This window comes from Asparagus officinalis, chromosome 7, assembly GCF_001876935.1.
Source record: "Asparagus officinalis chromosome 7, Aspof.V1, whole genome shotgun sequence".
In the NCBI taxonomy this organism is placed as follows: domain Eukaryota; kingdom Viridiplantae; phylum Streptophyta; class Magnoliopsida; order Asparagales; family Asparagaceae; genus Asparagus; species Asparagus officinalis.
In genome coordinates, this window is record NC_033800.1 from 24,336,189 (window position 1) to 24,356,281 (window position 20,093).

Consider the following 20,093-nt stretch of genomic DNA (forward strand, 5'->3'; position numbering starts at 1 on the left):
GCATACATATCACATAAACTCACATGAATCTCAAATGGAGTCTCTCCAGTCGCTTTAATATCTTCTAATACCCTCTCTGCCTCTTCGATGAGCTGCAACCTCGCTAACCAATCGACCAACACAGTATTCGTAGCAACCCCAGGTTTCAAACCGTCCTTTTCTAGGGTTAATAACAAACCCAATGCTTTGTCCAATAGATTTTTCTTGACATAAGCTCTCATCATGCTAGCAGTGCATCGATCATCTGGCTTATGTCCAGCCTTCATCATGTGATCAAAATACACACGCGCTTGATCAGGATCTCCAGCATGGCCATAAGCTTCAACAAGTAAGGTTGAGGATTCTAGAGTTGCTTCAATTCCAGCAAAGTGCATTGTGTTGACGATTCTTTGAGCTCCATCGACTTGACCTCGATCAGCAAAAGCTCGGAGAAGTTCCATGTAGATTTCTTTCGTGGGTTTCATGTCCCTTGCTTCCATTTCACGAGTCAGGGTTTCTCCTTGCTTAGGGAGACCAGCTTTCACGTAGGCTGTGATCATGGAGGTGTAGGCCTTGAAATCTGGGTGGAAACCCTGTTTCTTTAAGCTCTCAAATGATTCTTTGGCTTTGTCTAGGTTGCCAGACTTGCTATACATGTGTACTAGAATGTTGGAAGTAAGGATGTCGGGTTCGATGCCATTTTCGATCATTTTTGTTAGGATTCTCTCTGCATCTTCCAGGCGGTCTTCTTTCGAGTGGGCATCGATTAGTCTGGAGTAGTCGCGAATGTTTGGTTCAAATGATTCCTCAGTTAGTAGAAGTTCAGCGACCTGAGAAGTTAGAAAATGTCGTCATCGCTATTATCAAATGCAATAAGCTGCAAGTCCAAAACGCTTAAAATTCAAGAAAATAAAGGAAATATCTCCATAGCTATTATCAAATGCAATAAGCTGCAAGTTCAAAATGCTGTGACGCAGGAAACAACTGTGATGACATGATCGCATTAGCCAATATACAAGCCCAAGTACATTAACTAGGATAAGCATAGTAGTAACAAATATGAAGAAATTATATACATGAATTCTGGTTAATGACGTAAAAAAAATTAAAGTTAAAACTTCAATGACATCAAATTAAGCTTCCACTGTTTTACAGAGAGTTGTTTTGAATCTTAGAGGTATATAAAAGAAATTACAAACATTTGATAACCAAAAAAAAAAATCTCATCATTATATGCCATTGGCCTTAAATATATATTGCTCGCTATTTTCAGCATCAAACAACCTCCTACAGCAGAAAGTTAAGAAGAAAATAATATTCACCTAGAGCAGAAGCAGGTAGAACTAGAAATGGAGTTTAGTCTCCAGAAACCGCCTGATAAGTCATAATCTATGATATATCCGAATGATGTCATAAAGTGGTTGATGTCATGTCATACTAGCTGCAATGGCAGGTGAAACAGTCAATAGTTCAGAGAAATTTATTCTTTTCAGTCCATGAAACATATTCCTATCAAGCTAGAAGTGCTACTACCAGTGTTTTCCAATGTTTTCCAAGACGTGTGCCTCACTACGCTTCATGCGCCTTGCGATGCGGGCGTTGACGGAGCACCCCGCATCTGATACAGCAACGCCTTTTGCGCCTCACATGCATCCTGACTTTGCGCAGGATGCATGTGCTACATACCCGCATATTTTTGTTTGTTAACATTTCAATCGAATCTTTATACTCGATAATCCATATCCCAAAAAGTAAAATAAATCCATTAGGCCTTTTTAGTAGCTTTCAATTGAGAATCATAACTAATCCTTTGCCTGACTTGGTCTTGATTTGACATTTGATTTGAAAAATTATGAACTTTGCTACTATGTTGGGTGTTAGCATTTGAAATTAAGACCTTATATTGTGATTTTAGTAAGATATTATTTATCATGACATATTTTTTACGTGAATTCCTTAACATGTTCTTTTGTGTTTGATTATCTATCTTGAAAAAATATGTGTACGGTGTGCGCCTCACGTCACTCAGACGCGCGCATCGTGTTGCGCCTTTCGCATGTGGGCGTAAAGATACTTTGTGCCGCACATTGTGCCTCGCGCATTGACAACACTGGCTACTACAAGATAGAAAGGATCAGCCATAAATCATTCTGTTTATGAAACACCGAAGAAATATGACTGATCATTATACACATTCACGCAAGCGCACGCACAGACACTTGTCTATGCCGTCTTTCTGCAGTACACCAATTAAGCCAAAATTGATATGTATAACACTTGAATTTTTGGAACTTGTTGCTGGAACTAAGTTATGAATGCGTGTTTACACTAATACAAACTTTCAAGATAAGTTTGCATAAGGGTTTACACGCTTTCAATCAAACCTAAAATTCTGTTAAACCTATGAAGTTAGATTAAAACACTATATCTTCAGATGTTTGCCAATGACTAACCACTACTTAGTCATCTAGCTGCTATTCACCTTTTGAATATTTTACCATCTCTAATGTCAAATTGTGGATGCAGGTATACAAATATTTAATAAATTTGCATTATGGTTTACATGCTTTCAATTAAACATAGAGTTCTGTTAAAGCTATGAAAGCAGACTTAAAGACACTTTAGCTTCTGATGTTTGCCAATGACCAACCACTACTTTGTCATCTAGCTACTATTCACCATTTGAAAGTTTTACCTTCTCTAATGTCGAATTATGGATGATAAAAACACACTAGCATAAGTATGCCTCAAATTCTAACTTTAGCTGTAGCAGTTCTGCTGAATTTATAACTTCATAAATTATCCCACAAAGTATTCGGTTTTGCACATACATGGGAAACTGAAATTTTATTCAATGAACAACACTTCAGACTCCACCTTTCACATATAGGGCCATAGGCATGTCTGTTAGGCAAATCCTTTTTGCAAGGGATTGACTGCAATCTGCTCAACGTCTGATACAGAAAACTATATTATTGAAGATCTTCTGTATTGGTTGTTATGGAAACTCCATTAAGAAATACTTCTGCAAAATGCGATGTGCATTTTCTTGCACTAAACTATCAATAAGTCTCTCAAACTTCCAAACAGAATGGGCCTGACCTAAAGATGTTAATAGTTAACATACCGCAGACGTACATTCAGATGCAAACAGTAAAAAAGTACTTTAAATTTCCGAATGTCACGAACCCCAGAACATATACACAGAACCATCCAAATAACACTAGGGTTACTTAAATGTATAAACAGTGCAGTAATAATTTAAACTTCCAACAAACTTGAAAATTGTCTGAATAAAATCATCTATATTCAATCAGAGTGGTTGTCAAGACAAGTTTGGGATTCAGCTTTAGATTTGACAATCCAGATTTTTGATTTTTTAGGACCAAGCTTGGTTAAATATACCAACATGGCCAGCAAAAAGTTATCAAAGGAAAATTAGAAAGGATAAAGAAAAAATTTAGACACCAAAATAAAATAGCTAAAAAAGGGAAGTTCCTACAAAAATTTAGACACCAATCTTCATGATAACAAGGAAAAATAAGAAATGGTGAGAAGAAGAAAAATTACATGTTGTCCTTGAGTTATGCTACTAGTTAATCAAACTATTGTCATTAACAACTATAGTTACCACATCTAGACATGAAAAATGATATTTAGTGATGAGAAAATGTTATTAGCTCTTATTTTAGTAGTAAAGCACGGTGCCTAATCCAGCACATCACTTGGTCAGAGGTGATGCGTGTTCCAATGCAGAAAATCTTGAAGGCTTGGATATTTCTTCATCTTATGCAGTATGCATATCAATGTATTTATGACCATAACATGCCAACACAGTAAATACAAGAAGAATAGGACATGCGATATTCAATACCAACAACTGACAGGTTTTTTAATAATTTCTTTACACTTTAGCATTAACCACTATTCATATTAATGAAAAAAATCTTCACATAAAAACATTTAGAATAAATTTATGAGAATAGCCGAATAGGTACTGGCTTTCAATTGTTTTTTATCCCTCATTGGGAGAGTTCAATGCATTTTGTCAACTTCTGTGGAAATTTAATGTAAACTATTATTTCATATTTTTCCATAAATATTATAATTTAAAACTAGAAATGAAGGAAAACATCTCAATAAATTAAATGCATATTCCTACACAAATGCTAAGAGTAAGATGGACTTAGAGCATAAAAAATTAAATAGAGAATCAGTTGGAACTTGGACACTATCCTCAGCTGAGGACACTTTAAGAGCAGATGCAGGCAGGACCCAGAAGTGTGCACGTCAAATATGCATAGGGCATGGATGACTTTAAGTTGTACCAAAACAAATTACATCACATGACTTCGAGTTAGCTTCTTGGTAAGATGAATGAATTGTGAAACAAAGAAATTTCAGGACTGAAGTATTAGAGAGGGTATTTAGGACTTGGGAAATTGGGAGATGCATGAAGTAGAGAACATGTTGGTGTTTGAATCACAAACTGATTATATTTTAAGCTACAGTCCACAGAATAGGTAACTTTAACATCAATTAGTGTTGGGCATCCCAAGACACTACAATATGTATAATAAAGAGTATAAACAAAAGTCATTGAATATATATTGTAGTGTCTTGGGATATTCTGCTTTTTTGTTTATGCGTCCAAAAATTCAAGAAACCTATTCTAATACAATAATAAAATAGAATGATGACATATAAGTTCAGATATTAAATATATATTTTTTATGACGTTGAAAAGTGGTAGGTCTCCACTCTTCAACTTTACTTTCTATAGAATAGCATGCATCTCACTTCATTTAAACTTACCATTGTTTTATAGATGTCAACATTTCCACAGTTGTAAACCACCAAAGCATTGATGTCGATACATGAATGAAAGTAAACAAATATCTCAAACATGTTGCATGTAGTAACCCAGATATTTAGTGCCTTAAAAAGTTGATTAATGGAGTTTTTTTTAATTACAGATTAGGGAATTAATTAAGGGTATTTTCGGGATTTCACCCTAACCCCTGATTAAATTAGGGAATTAATTAAGGGTATTTTCGGGATTTCACCCTAACCCCTGATTAATTGCCACGTTAATGTTTTGTGGCTAAATATCATTTGACAGTTTCGGGATTTCACCCTAACCCCTGATTAATTGCCACGTTAATGTTTTGTGGCTAAATATCATTTGACAGTTTGGCCGGCTGGCACCTCTTTAACGGAAGTATAAAACAGGAAAAATCAAAGAAAATTTCAGAAAAAGAAAGAAAGAAAACAATACAGAGAATATCCTCTCATCTTCTTCAACCAAACCCTCTGAGAACCTAGATTAAAAATTATGAAAAGAAATAAAAGAAGAAGAAGAAGAGGAAGAAGACAGTGAAAAGGGAAAGGAAGAGAGAGGATTTCACCCAAAGTTCAAGTTAACCCAAAGGTATAAACCCTTTTCTATGTTAATTTCTTGATTTAGAAGAGAATTGTTATAGAAATCTTAGTAAATCAAACCAAAATAAAATGAATGAGGAAGTTAATTTGTTATGAATATGAAATAAAAGAATCTAGGGTTTGCAAAAGGAATGTTCTTATGTGTTTAGGATGCATGAAACAAATTAGAAAAAAAAAGAAAAGAAAAGTTTGCAAAAGGAATGTTCTTATGTGTTTAGGATGCATGAAACAAATTAGAAAAAAAAAGAAAAGAAAAAAAAATAACTAACCTAAATCTGGCGGGTTCCTTGCCACCGACCTCTCTTGGTCGTCGACGGGTCCTCGTTACCGTCCTACCTCCATGGCAGAGAGAGAGGGAGGGAGAGGAGAAGAAAACCGAAAAAAAAGAAACAGAGGAGGAGAAAAGAGGAACGGAAAAAAAACTGAAAAAAAAGAGAAGAAGAAGAAACGAAGAAGGGGAGGAGGAAGATGATCATTTGGGTTTTTTTTTTTATAAAGGGAGGAAAAATTCACCTTAAGCCCCTGAACCATATGAAAGTTTCTAACAAACCTTAGTAAAATTAAGTAATGGTTGAAAAATATCTGTTAAGCCCCTGTTATTTACTCAATTTGTAAATAAGTCCAGTCTGAGGAATAAACAATAACTTGTAGACTTGATAAATTCCTTATAACCCCTTGTCTTGTCATAAATTACTAGAAAATCCAAAAAGCTAGTATATGAGAGTTATAAAATTTTGATAAATTGCTAAAGTTAATAATAAGCTCATATGTACTGTAAAATTTATTTATTATTGATTTTATCTGAATTTATTAGATTCTAAATTATAAATTGATTTACCTATAGTATATGTTTGTTCTGAATTAATAATTAGTCATATATCTTACATTATAGGTTCTGGTGGATATTCGGGAGAATAATAGTTTGAGAAAATCGTGACCGCCAGAGGTGAGTTCATTTCTCACTAGTATTTTTATAATATGAAATTACATGAGTTTTATATTTGATTTGTCTTGTGATGAAATAAATAAGTAAATAATATGTCTTTTCATGTATATTAAAGATTTGACCTATGTCTATTGTGGTCTATCCTATAATACGATGTTAGCCTCGTACGATATATGAAAAGCAAATTTGATTTCTATATAAAATATGAAAAAAAATAAATTTGGCTCTCATGCAATTTTCAAAAGTTTTTGATGAAATAATTGGAACGTATTTCAACAGGTTAACGGATTCAAAGATTTTCCGTGGTTTAGTATCTGATAAAAGAAAAAGTAAATATCCGTAAACTGTTTTAACAGAAATGAGAAGTTTTACCTTGTCAATTTCATTTGAAATATCTGCAAATTCTAATATGCAAAGTATTTCTCATTTGACATGTGATCTTGATGTTTTCAAACCCTCAAATAGTTCACTATGGATTGGTTCTGCCTGTCATATGGTGAATGCACCTTTATTTGGCCCTTCTGTATTGGCCTTGGCCCTTCTGTATTGGCCCTTCTGAAATCTATTCTGGCCCCTCTGTATTTAGCCGGTAGCCTATGACAGTGTTAGGTGTATTCGGTTCCCGAGAATTATCTGTTATCTGATACGGTTACGCATTCCCTTGCTACTGAGCTAAAATTCGTAGCCTTAGTGTGACCTATGGGGTGACTTTTATATTCATGAAATACTCATCGAGAAATAAGATTCTGATAATTGACTGTAAAATTAAGAAAACAACAAGTCTCTGATTTTGTACAAATTAGTAGTCCTTTTCCTTCTTAATGTTTACCTTGATTCAAAAATGGTTTGATTCCAAGAAATTTCACAGTTTATTCAGTTGCACATGAGAAAGAAAATATAATTGTTGTATTCTTTCTTAAAAAATGACAATATTACGATATTTGGATCGTATTTTACTATCTTTGAATTTCTCATGCAAAATTTGTAATTCGTTATTTCTAAAAATTATTCTTACTACTATTTTATTAGTTATCTAGGAACTCTAGTGGGAAATGTTCTCATTGAGCGCTAGCTCATTCCGTTGTTTTTAATTTTTTTTCAGATCCGGCGTAGCTTCATAGTAGCCTAACTTTTGGTTTGAGCTTTTGGCTGAGAGGCGTTATATGGAGAGCCTCTTCTTGTTGATGTTACATTCAGCACATTTTGTTTTGTTTTATAAAAATGCTTATAACGGTGAGCTTGTGGGCTGTAAGTACCGATCATATTATATATATAGTTGCTCTGATTTCTATTGTTTATGAATATTTTGAAAATAAACTATATGATATGAATTGCCAGGCTTGACTCGTGCATAAGACTTGTCTCGTGCACGGGTCGCTGCTGTCGCGTACCCCGTATTTTATGAATTTCCGCTGCAGATTCGGGGCGTGACAGTAAGGTGGTATCAGAGCTTAGGTTTCGACGTTAGAAACCTTGTAGGGCACGCTATCATATAGTATATGCACTAGATGAGTGTTAGCGTATGGATCAATTATGTGATATATGTCTGTATACATACGTATATATATATGTATGCATATAAATATTTTATAGTAAAACCTTTTAGGGTTGTTAAGGAGTGCTTAGATGTTTAGTTTATTTCACTTTGTCCTTTTTCTTCAGTAAGCTGATGGATGGTTCCCCTTTTGTAGGATGGCGGGAACCAATTCATCTTCCAGTTCGTCATCTGCCCTGTCCAGCCCTATGATTTCCGTAGATAGCTCGTGGGAACCCAGCCTAAGAGACTGGGGATACACTTCCGATGAAACTGATCCAAACGTGATAATGACTAATCATATGACCCCAGACTCACCAGAGGTTGAACCAGTAGAAGTTGTTATGATAGATTCATCTGAGTCTGAGCTTGAACATGCTGACGATGAGGATCTCGTGGTAGAAGTTGTTCCAATTGAGTCATCACCTTTAGAAATTATTATGATTTCATCCGACCCCTTTGACATGGAGTCCATTGTAGCCCAGATTCCTAGTGACGACCAAGGACTTGCCCACCCTGAGGGTGAGTCGAGTAGCCTAGGCATTGGTCCAGATCTCGACCTTGAAGGATGGGGGACTAGTGGCATAAATCCAGATCCAATGTCCAATTATGTTGATAGCCAAGACTCCGAGGAGACTGAACCAACTGAGAAGAAGTCTAGTTCCAGCAGCTCCTCTTCCTCAGGGAAATAAAGCATAACTGTTAGGGCAATTTTGTAATATCAGTATATGGGTTTTCATAGTTACTCTTTTGGTTTATGTAGGTCATTTTTGGTAGAAAATATGTATACATGAACCCATATACTCAGATATGTGTATGAACTAAAAAGTTAAATATTAATAATATACTTTTGGTTTGTAAATACTGACTTGTGATATTATGTTGAGCAGTGATTGAGTTCCTAATTACTTAAATTACATATATGTGACTGACTTAGGAATTTTCCTTGTATAATAGTTGACTGAAATATTTTATTATTTATTTATAGGAAGATATGACTTCAGGTAATGAGCAAACCCCTCCTAATGGAGATAGGGATCTAAATCAGACAATAAGTGAAATGATGAGATCTAGAATTGCTCGTGCATCCACTTCCGGAAACTCAATTGACAACAATGCATTGATGGATCTGCTGCAAACGGTGACATCTGTAGTCATCAGACAACAAGATCAAATTGATCGTAATCGGACGAATGGTCAAAATGAGGAGCACCCAAAATTAAGAAGAAGATCAAATTGATCGTAATCGGACGAATGGTCAAAATGAGGAGCACCCAAAATTAAGAAGTGGCATGGGAGAATTCAAGAAACTATCATGAGGAGCACCCAAAATTAAGAAGTGGCATGGGAGAATTCAAGAAACTATCTCCACCCAGTTTTGAGGGGACAACTGATCCTATGATTGCTGAGCATTGGATCACAGAAATGAAGAAGGTCTTCACATACATGAAATGCCCTGAAGAGGAGAATGTTGATTATGCAGTATACATGTTAAAAAACCGCGCTTACGGGTGGTGGCAAATGCAGGTCAGGACGTTGGGAGAGAAAGCATACAAGTTATCATAGGAGGAGTTTAAAAAGATTTTTTATGAAAAGTATTTTCCTTCAACTGTTCGCAAACAAAAAGAACAAGAGTTTCGAAAATTAGAGCAAGGTGACAAGACAGTAGCTGAATATGAAGAAGAGTTTACTTATTTATCAAAATTTGCCACTCATTTGTTGGGTAAGGAGGAGGATCGAGCACGTCGCTTCGAAGAAGGGTTTCGACCGGACATTCGGAAGACGGTCAGTGCATTTGAACTCCCTACATATGGAGAAGTGTTAAAGAAGGCCTTGTTAATTGAGAAAAATAAAATTGATACGAAACCAAAGAATGAGGCGAGCAACTCCTACCCAAAGAAGCGGTTCTGGCAAGACAATCGCGGTGGAAGAAATAAAAAATTGGAGAAACAAAAAGCAGAATTTTGGACGTAGAGAGGAGCAAATTCCTAACCAGAAAATTTTAAGATGTAATGTTTGTCATAAACTTGGGCATGAAGCGAAAAATTATTGGAGAAATACCGGAGCTTGTTTGAGATGTGGTTAGAAAGATCAAAAAATAGCAAATTGTTCCCTACAATAATCATCTAGGAATACATTCCAGCCTGGCCAGTCCAGTGGTGGGAACCGGTATCCTCAAGCCAAGGCCCGAGTTTATTCTCTAACTGAGAAGGAAGCAGAAGCAAACAAAGATGTGGTGACAGGTACGCTAACTTTTGCGTCGATTCATGCTCGAGTACTATTTGATTCTGGTGCATCGCATTCCTTTATTGCTGTACAGTTTGTTAAGAGAAATAAATTACCATGTGATACCCTACAACAAGAATTGCTTGTTAGTACACCTGGGGGTAGTATATTGGTATCAAATTAAGGTTGTAGGGGTAAAATTTATATTCTCGACAAGGAACTTCCCGTAGAATTAGTGATGCTAGAAATGCATGATTTCGATATCATATTGGGGATGGATTGGTTATCGTTAAGTCATGATTCTATTTTATGTCGAGAAAAGAAAGTAGTATTCAAAATTCCTGACCAACCCGAATTTTGTTTTGAGGGCGGAAAGTCTCAACAACCCTTAAAAATCATCTCAGCCCTTAAAGCACATCGAGCGCTGAGGAGTGGATGTATGGGTTATTTGGGTTCAGTTGAGATGGTTGATGATGGAAAACCAAGCTTGGAAGAAATAACAATTATCCGAGAATTTCCAGAGGTATGTCCAGATAAACTTCTAGGAATGCCCCAAGATAGAGAGGTTGAATTTTCAATTGACCTAGTACCTGGTACGAATCCTATTTCTAAGGCTCCTTATCGAATTGAGAGAACTCAAGATACAACTATAAGAACTTTTAGATAAAGGCTTCATTCGGCCGAGTGTGTCACCCTAGGGTGCACCAGTGTTATTTGTGAAAAAGAAAGATGGAAGTATGAGATTATGTATTGACTTCCGTGAGTTGAATAAGGTAATCATTCGGAACAAATATCCATTACCGAGAATTGATGATCTATTTGATCAATTAGAAGGAGCTCAGGTATTTTCAAAAATTGATCTCCGTTCTGGTTACTATCAATTAAAGATTAAGCCAGAAGATGTGCCAAAGACTGCATTTCGAACCCGCTATGGTCATTATGAATTTTTAGTCTTACCATTCGGGCTCCCAAATGCACTTGCAGCATTTATGGATCTTATGAATAGAGTATTTAAACCTTTCTTGGATCAGTTTGTTGTGGTATTTATTGATGATATTCTGATATACTCAAGAAGTAAAGAAGAACATGAAGAACACTTGAGACAGGTGTTGCACACATTAAAGAGAGAACAACTGTATGCGAAACTTAAGAAATGTGAATTCTGGTTGGAGGAAGTAGCATTTCTTGGGCATGTAATCTCTAAGGAAGGGATTTCTGTGGACCCTGAGAAGGTAAAAGCTATTGTTAAATGGGACAGACCGACTACTGTGAAGAAAATACGTAGCTTTCTTGGAATGGCTGGCTACTATAGAAAATTTATGGAAGGATTCTCTCGTATTGCTTCACCTCTAACTCGTCTTACTCAGAAGGGAGTTAAATTTATTTGGTCAGATGAATGTGAGAAAAGCTTTCAAGAGCTAAAAAGTTGATTAGTGTCAGCTCCAATACTTACATTACCCAGTGAAGACACAAACTTTGCTATCTATAGTGATGCCTCTAGAAGAGGACTGGGATGTGTACTTATGCAAAATAAAAAAGTATAGTATATGCTTCAAGGCAGTTAAAGCCTTATGAACAAAACTATCCCACTCATGATCTTGAGTTAGCGACATTAGTGTTTGCTCTCAAAATTTAGAGACATTATTTATATGGAGTACATTGTGATATATATATTGACCACAAGAGTTTGAAATATATATTTACCCAGAAGGAGTTGAATTTACGGCAAAAAAGATGGTTGAAGCTTCTGAAAGATTATGATATGACCATCCATTATCACCCTGGCAAGGCAAATGTTGTTGCTGATGCCTTGAGCCGTAAGAATTCATGCAATTTAGCTTGCCTAATTACTTCTCAAAGAAAAATATTGGAGGACTTGGACCGTACTAGAATTGAAATTAGAATCCACCAAATTAGAGTTAAATTAGCAAATATGATAATACAATCTTCTTTGCTAGATGAAATTAAAGCAAACCAGCAGAATGATCCTCAACTGTTGAAGATAAAGAAAGATGTGGAAGAAGGCACTCGAGGAGAGTTTAAGATACATAAAGATGGATCATTGAGGTTTGGAACTAGAGTTTGTGTGCCTAACATACCAGAGATAAAGAAAAAGATTCTAAAAGAGGCACATCACTCTCTGTATACTATGCATCCTGGATCAACAAAAATATATAAAGACCTGAAGGAAATATATTGGTGGAATAATATGAAGAAGGAAATTGCCACCTATGTTACAAAATGTTTCACTTGCTAACAAGTAAAGGCTGAGCACCAGAGACCAGCTGGATTAGTCCATAACTTGGACATACCAATGTGGAAATGGGAAAAGATCACCATGGATTTCGTCACTGGCCTTCCGAAATCTTTGAGAAAGAATGATGCAATATGGATAATTGTTGACCGGTTGACAAAATCAGCATACTTTTTACCTATCAATATGAAATTTTCATTAGAAAAGCTGACTAAAATGTACATTAATGAGATAGTAAGGTTGCATGGTGTACCAATATCAATAGTTTCTGACCGAGATCCTCGGTTCACATCAGAATACTGGAAAAGTGTGCATAGAGCTCTGCAGACTAAACTAAATTTTAGCTCAGCTTATCATCCACAAACAGACGGCCAATCAGAACGAACAATTCAAACACTGGAAGATATGTTAAGATGTTGTGTACTGAAAATGAAAGGGTCGTGGGAAAATTATCTGCCTTTGGCCGAGTTTGCATATAATAATAGCTACCAAGCTAGCATTCAGATGGCATCATATGAACTTCTTTATGGAAGGAAGTGTAGGTCTCCTATTCATTGGGATGATGTTGGAGAAAGAAAGCTTCTTGGATCAGAATTGGTACAACAAGCAATTGATAAAATTCAATTAGTTCGAGAACGTCTTCGCACAGCACAAAGTCGTCAGAAGAGTTATGCTGATCGAAGAAGAAGAGAATTGGAATTTCAAGTAGACGATCATGTTTTCTTAAAGGTTTCGCCTACCCGAGGAGTGAAAAGATTTGGAGTCCAAGGGAAGTTAAGCCCGAGATACATTGGTCCTTTTGAGATTCTGAAACGCATTGGTCCAGTGGCCTACAGATTAGCATTACCACCAATCCTGTCTGGAGTACACGATGTATTTCACATATCGATGCTTCGGAAGTCATCCGAGATCCAAATGAGATCGTTGAGTTGTTTCCAGTGAAGCTTAAGCCAGATTTGACCTATGAGGAAAGACCAGAACGTATTGTGGATTTTAAAGAACAAGTACTTAGACACCGAATAATCAAATATGTGAAAGTTCAGTGGAAGAATCATTCTGAAAGAGAAGCTACTTGGGAAACTGAAGATTCTATGCGAGAGAGATATCCAGAGCTCTTCGAGATATATGTATGTTAAGTTTCGAGGACGAAACTTTTTATTAGGAGGGAAGATTGTAGTAACCCAGATATTTAGTACCTTAAAAACTTAATTAATGGAGATTTTTTTTATTACAGATTAGGGAATTAATTAAGGGTATTTTCGGGATTTCACCCTAACCCCTGATTAATTGCCACGTTAATGTTTTGTGGCTAAATATCATTTGACAGCTTGACCAGCACCTCTTTAACGGAAGTATAAAACAGGAAAAATCAAAGAAAATTTCAGAAAAAAAGAAAGAAAACAACACAGAATATCCTCTCATCTTCTTCAACCAAACCCTCTGAGAACCTAGACTAAAAATTGTGAAAAGAAATAAAAGAAGAAGAAGAAGAAGAGGAAGAAGACAGTGAAAAGGGAAAGGAAGAGAGAGGATTTCACCCAAAGTTCAAGTAACCCAAAGGTATAAACCCTTTTCTATGTTAATTTCTTGATTTAGAAGAGAATTGTTATAGAAATCTTAGTAAATCAAACCAAAATAAAATGAATGAGGAAGTTAATTTGTTATGAATATGAAATAAAAGAATCTAGGGTTTGCAAAAGGAATGTTCTTATGTGTTTAGGATGCATGAAACAAATTAGAAAAAAAAAGAAAAGAAAAGAAAATAACTAACCTAAATCTGGCGGGTTCCTTGCCACCGACCTCTCTTGGTCGTCGACGGGTCCTCGTCACCGTCCTACCTCCATGGCAGAGAGAGAGGGAGGGAGAGGAGAAGAAAACCGAAGAAAAAAGAAACAGAAGAGGAGAAAAGAGGAACGGAAAAAAAAAACTGAAAAAAAAGAGAAGAAGAAGAAACGAAGGGGAGGAGGAAGATGATCAGTTGGGTTTTTTTTATAAAGGGAGGAAAAATTCACCTTAAGCCCCTGAACCATATGAAAGTTTCTAACAGACCTTAGTAAAATTAAGTAATGGTTGAAAAATAGCTGGAAAATATCTGTTAAGCCCCTGTTATTTACTCAATTTGTAAATAAGTCCAGTCTGAGGAATAAACAATAACTTGTAGACTTGATAAATTCCTTATAACCCCGTCTTGTCATAAATTACTAGGAAATCCAAAAAGCTAGTATATGAGAATTATAAAATTTTGATAAATTGCTAAAGTTAATAATAAGCTCATATGTACTGTAAAATTTAATTATTATTGATTTTATCTGAATTTATTAGACTCTAGATTATGAATTGATTTACCTATAGTATATGTTTGTTCTAAATTAATAATTAGTCATATATCTTACATTATAGGTTCTGGTGGATATTCGAGAGAATAATAGTTTGAGAAAGTCGTGACCACCAGAGGTGAGTTCATTTCTCACTAGTATTTTTATAATATGAAATTACATGAGTTTTATATTTGATTTGTCTTGTGATAAAATAAATAAGTAAATAATGTCTTTTCATGTATATTAAAGATTTGACCTATGTCTATTGTGGTCTATCCTATAATACGATGTTAGCCTCATACGATATATGAAAAGCAAATTTGATTTCTATATAAAATATGAAAAATATAAATTTGGCTCTCATGCAATTTTCAAAAGTTTTTGATGAAATAATTGGAACGTATTTCAACAGGTTAACGGATTCAAAGATTTTCCGTGGTTTAGTATCTGATAAAAGAAAAAGTAAATATCCGTAAACTGTTTTAACAGAAATGAGAAGTTTTACCTTGTCAATTTCATTTGAAATATCTGCAAATTCTAATATGCAAAGTATTTCTCATTTGACATGTGATCTTGATGTTTTCAAACCCTCAAATAGTCCACTATGGATTGGTTCTGCCTGCCATATGATGAATGCATCTTTATTTGGCCCTTCTGTATTGGCCTTGACTCTTCTGTATTGGCCCTTCTGAAATCTATTCTGGCCCCTCTGTATTTAGCCTGTAGCCTATGGCAGTGTTAGGTGCATTCGGTTCTCGGAAATTATCTGTTATCTGATGCGGTTACGTATTCCCTTGCTACTGTGCTAAAATTCGTAGCCTTAGTGTGACCTATGGGGTGACTTTTACATTCATGAAATACTCATCGAGAAATAAGATTCTGATAATTGACTGTGAAATTAAGAAAACAACAATTCTCTGATTTTGTACAAATTAGTAGTCCTTTTCCTTCTTAATGTTTACCTTGATTCAAAAATGGTTTGATTCCAAGGAATTTCACAGTTTATTCAGTTGCACATGAGAAAAAAAATATAATTGTTATATTCTTTCTTAAAAAATGACAATATTACGATATTTGGATCGTATTTTACTATCTTTGAATTTCTCATGCAAAATTTGTAATTCGTTATTTCTGAGAATTATTCTTACTACTATTTTGTTAGTTATCTAGGAACTCTAGTGGGAAATGTTCTCACTGAGTGCTAGCTCATTCTGTTATTTTTAATTTTTTTCAGATCCGACGTAACTTCATAGTAACCGAACTTTTGGTTTGAGCTTTTAGCTGAGAGGCGTTATATGGAGAGCCTCTTCTTGTTGATGTTACCTTCAGCACATTTCGTTTTGTTTTATAAAAATGCTTATAACGATGAGCTTGTGGGCTGTAAGTACCGATCATATATATATAGTTGCTCTGATTTCTATCATCAGCAGGTTTATGAATATTTTGAAAATAAACTATATGATATGAATTGCCAGGCTTGACTCGTGCATAAGACTTGTCTCGTGCACGGGTCGCTGCTGTCGCATACCCCGTATTTTATGAATTTCCGCTGCAGATTCGGGGCGTGACATTGCAGGAATATAGAAATCTAGAATAAGTGTAGTACAAGTGTCCAGGAAATATCTGATGACTGTCCAAAATTAAAAAAATGTAATATACAATCAAGACAACTTGTTTGAAGAGTGGCTATGAGTCGCATCTGATACAAGTTGCCTGTGTGTCTAATACAGGTGCAGCATTAAAAGTATCCACACTACAGTCTTCGCAAATAACTAAATATGTGCTCCTTAAAATAGTAACCAAGCCTGCGAATACGAATAACATGCATATTAATTCTATTATTTTAAAATAGTTAAAGTCAAAGTTGAATATGCATTTTAAACATTTAATCTGAACAAGTTTACATCTAATTTTTTCATTTTTATGGTTTTACCAATAACGAATTCTAAATATGTTTTGCTCTATAAATTTTACCAAGTTAACAATTTTCTAGTCTCATGTTTTCTACACCTTTTGTTTCAATAAGTTTATATGATTTTTTTTTAATATTACTTCCTAATTACTAGCCACTTGTGTTACATAAATGTATCGTAGATGCACATGGAGGAGGAAGGTCTTTACTCTCTCCTCAAAACATGTCTACACTATAGAGAATAAATAACCTTGGCTTTATATCCTAAGACCTCCATAGTAACATCGAGTATAAACAAAAAAGCAGAATATGCCTTGGACTTTAGGGGCTCTAGTGGAGCTTCAACAGCAGAAAGTGCCAACAATGTGTTTAAAAGTCGTTGACTGGAGCAAATAGCCTACTGCTTTGTTTCAGCTAAAAGTTGGAACAATGTCTAGCTCTACCACCATGTCCTTCATTTCTCTCCGTGCAAAATGGTCCATTGTATTAGATTGGACACCATCACTATTGAAGAAGACATAATAAATAGATTTTAGGGTCAACGTCTATAATGTTAGATATAACTATATAAGATAGGCTGGTAACTTAATTGGGCCTGATTTATTTTCCACCTGATTATTCATCAGGTTTCAGGTCTTAGTAAAAACCCGACCAAAGTATGATACCGTACATATGAGAAATCTTTCTACCTTTCTACCTAATAAAACCCCGTACCACATAACAGATATCTGTCACAGGAAAGGGACAAGATTCCGGTGGTGGCTATATGAAGTCGTCTTGTGTATTCCTTCTTCTGCAACGACACTCACAGAATTGTTGATCTGCCTACATATCCAGCGAGGTGCAAGCATTGCTTCCCCTCTTTTTTCAAGTATAAGGTTTAGACTTTAGAATGGCTCCCCTCTTTTTCTCAAGTATAAGGTGCAGTATGGTTTCAGACAGAAATAGAAGTATACACCCCTAAACAAAAGCTGACCTTTCATCTAATAAAAATGGGAAGTTTCAGACCAGATATTTCAAAATCAATCCAAGATATCCTTATATCAATGAGCCAAGTTTTCAGACCTTGCTAACCATATCACTTTTCCAACATACACCTACCTCTTAACGAGGGTGTTAGGTTATCAACAGAACATAAAGTTCGGACCTTTCGTGATACTCACTGGCTTCTCATTTTATGGGAAAGGTCCTAAAGTCAATAATTATGATAAATAATGATGCAAAACGATTGGACTTGTAAATGAACTCATACCTTGAAGTACATATCAACATTCTTCTCCTTAATCCTCTCGAGCAAAGCAAGCCAATCCACCCTCTTTGCTTCCAATGCCTCCGCCCACTCCTTCAACACCGGCATCAGATCATCCTTCTTCCAATCCAACCCGAAAAACTTATCCTCAAGCCTCTTACTCCTCCCAACCACTGGCTTCGCCTCGTCCTTCAAATATTTACCCTCCGCATCTTCCACTCTTTCTGCAACCTCTGCCCACTTGTCATCCGACAAATCCAACCCATAAATCTTATACTTAATCTTCCCCTTCCTCTCTGGCAAAGCTTCCACCTTTAAGCTCTTCTCCCCTTCTTCTTCCTCCCTCGACGTGTTTTCCCTAATCTTTTCAAGGTTCCTATAAAACTCAACCTCCTCTAACTTCTCGCTCGCCCATTTAAACCTAAACTCCCGCAACATATCTCCACGAATCCCAATATCACCTGCGAATCGACACATTTCCTTAACATCATCATGATGCAAGTACTTCTTCAGCTCGTCTCTCATCCGATCTCTCCTCATAGCATCATGAACCGACTTGCTAACTTCATTAATCGTCTTCCACAGATCTTCACTAAGATCGACGGCAGGCGCCGTTCCTTGGGAGCTTTGATCTATTTCAGCAGCGACCCGCTGGCAAATGAGAAGCATCATCGAATCTAGGGTTTGCTTCGTCAAATCCGGGAAGGATTGGGAGAGGATGGGCTTGATCGAGTGGACGAAGCGGGAGAGGAACTCGTTCATGTTGGCGTCGAATTCGGATTCGGGTTCGAGTCTCGGCATCCGATTCTGGATCGAGGGAGCTGGGGTTTCGAGAGTGGGGGCATTGGATGGGGACGATGCATGGAGGTTTCGGTAATGGATGAGCGGAGGGAGATGATATCGGGTTCGGGTTCGTTTGAGGTGAGAGAACAAGAAGAAGGGAATGGCTCTCATTTGGGGCATGGCGCACTCAAGCCCTGAGTGATGAACTCTGGTTTAAAACCCTAGAATTTGGGGGGAGAAAGGGAGAAGACGATGAAGAAATGAGAGGGAACTTAAACCCTAGAGCTAACGGGTCGGATCTGGTATTGGTTGGTTAAATGGCCCTAAACCGGATTGGGAGTAAAAAGTGTACACGTCCGTTGCTGCAAAATATCTAACTCAAACGCATTATTTGGATATTTTCATTGCAAATTCAATGTTTAACGTTCGGCTGCAAATGAGTGGTTCCAATGACATAAGGTTTTCGGATTGAAAATGTTTTTTTTTTTTTTTTTTTATGAGGTAGAATTGCGTTGTAGAATTGCGTTTTATGTTTAATCTTTTCTTTTCTTTCTCATTTTGATTACCTTTTGCAGCAAAGTAAACTAAACCAATTGTTATCCTCTTTTGTGCAAATGGTAACTTACCTTTTTTTATAATTATTATTATTATGTTACTATCTATAATTAGAAATATAACTTTGAGTATAATACCCATCATGGGTAATCCGGACAGTTCAAAAATTTTAATATGACTCTCATGGACTCAATTCAATTCCAGAATAGGATAAGTAAAAAAAACTCTGAGAATAGTATTTGCATCTAATATATCTATTTACATCCAACCATACTAGTGAAAAATAGTAGAAACTGCCTACCAAAAAAATATAAAAACAAAAACTAAACACTGCAAAAAATTTGATCTTGGCACTGTTCTATTATTTAGAGGACATTTGAAATTTTAATTATAATAAGATTATTTTTATTAATAATATACAAAGTTTAAATGGAGAATGCAGTATTTTACGGATTGGGTTTAAAACCAAGTCTTTAGAATATCTTGGATGTATAATAGGTGTTTATGGACGTGCGTTGATTTTAAAATAAACGGGGGTAAAACTTTGGGTTAATAAGCAATAAACCCCTTTAAAAAAAATGCCGCTAGTAGTTGTTATCAGAATGAGAAGATTCTTTCTTTTATTAGTGCATCTGTGAATAGCCCCGGTGCGCATTACCAGTCCCCCAAAACGGGGCCCAAACTACGGGCCAGCTATAAGGAAAATCAGTTATGGGCCATTAAAAAGCCCAATGTCCATAAAGACTCATAGTATCGCTCCAAGCTAAGGAAAATTGATCGTTGACAGACCTGCAAGTAAATCCTAAAGCTGCCGCAGGATCGTCGAAATTTCTAAGCCCAAACCTATACGTAAAGCCCAACCCAATCGTTTCGATTGAGCATTCGCTTCGGTGCT

General features: G+C 36.0%; 1 protein-coding gene across 1 annotated transcript in view; it reads right to left on the bottom strand.

Annotated features, from left to right (window-relative positions):
- Positions 1 to 18,921, bottom strand: part of LOC109848395 (pentatricopeptide repeat-containing protein At1g01970-like) — a 19,414-nt gene extending 493 nt beyond the window's left edge. Inside the window, 2 exon segments of the mRNA XM_020417860.1 lie at positions 1 to 809; positions 17,864 to 18,921. Of these exon segments, the coding sequence (XP_020273449.1) occupies positions 1 to 809; positions 17,864 to 18,823 (1,769 nt within the window). The 5' untranslated portion in view covers positions 18,824 to 18,921.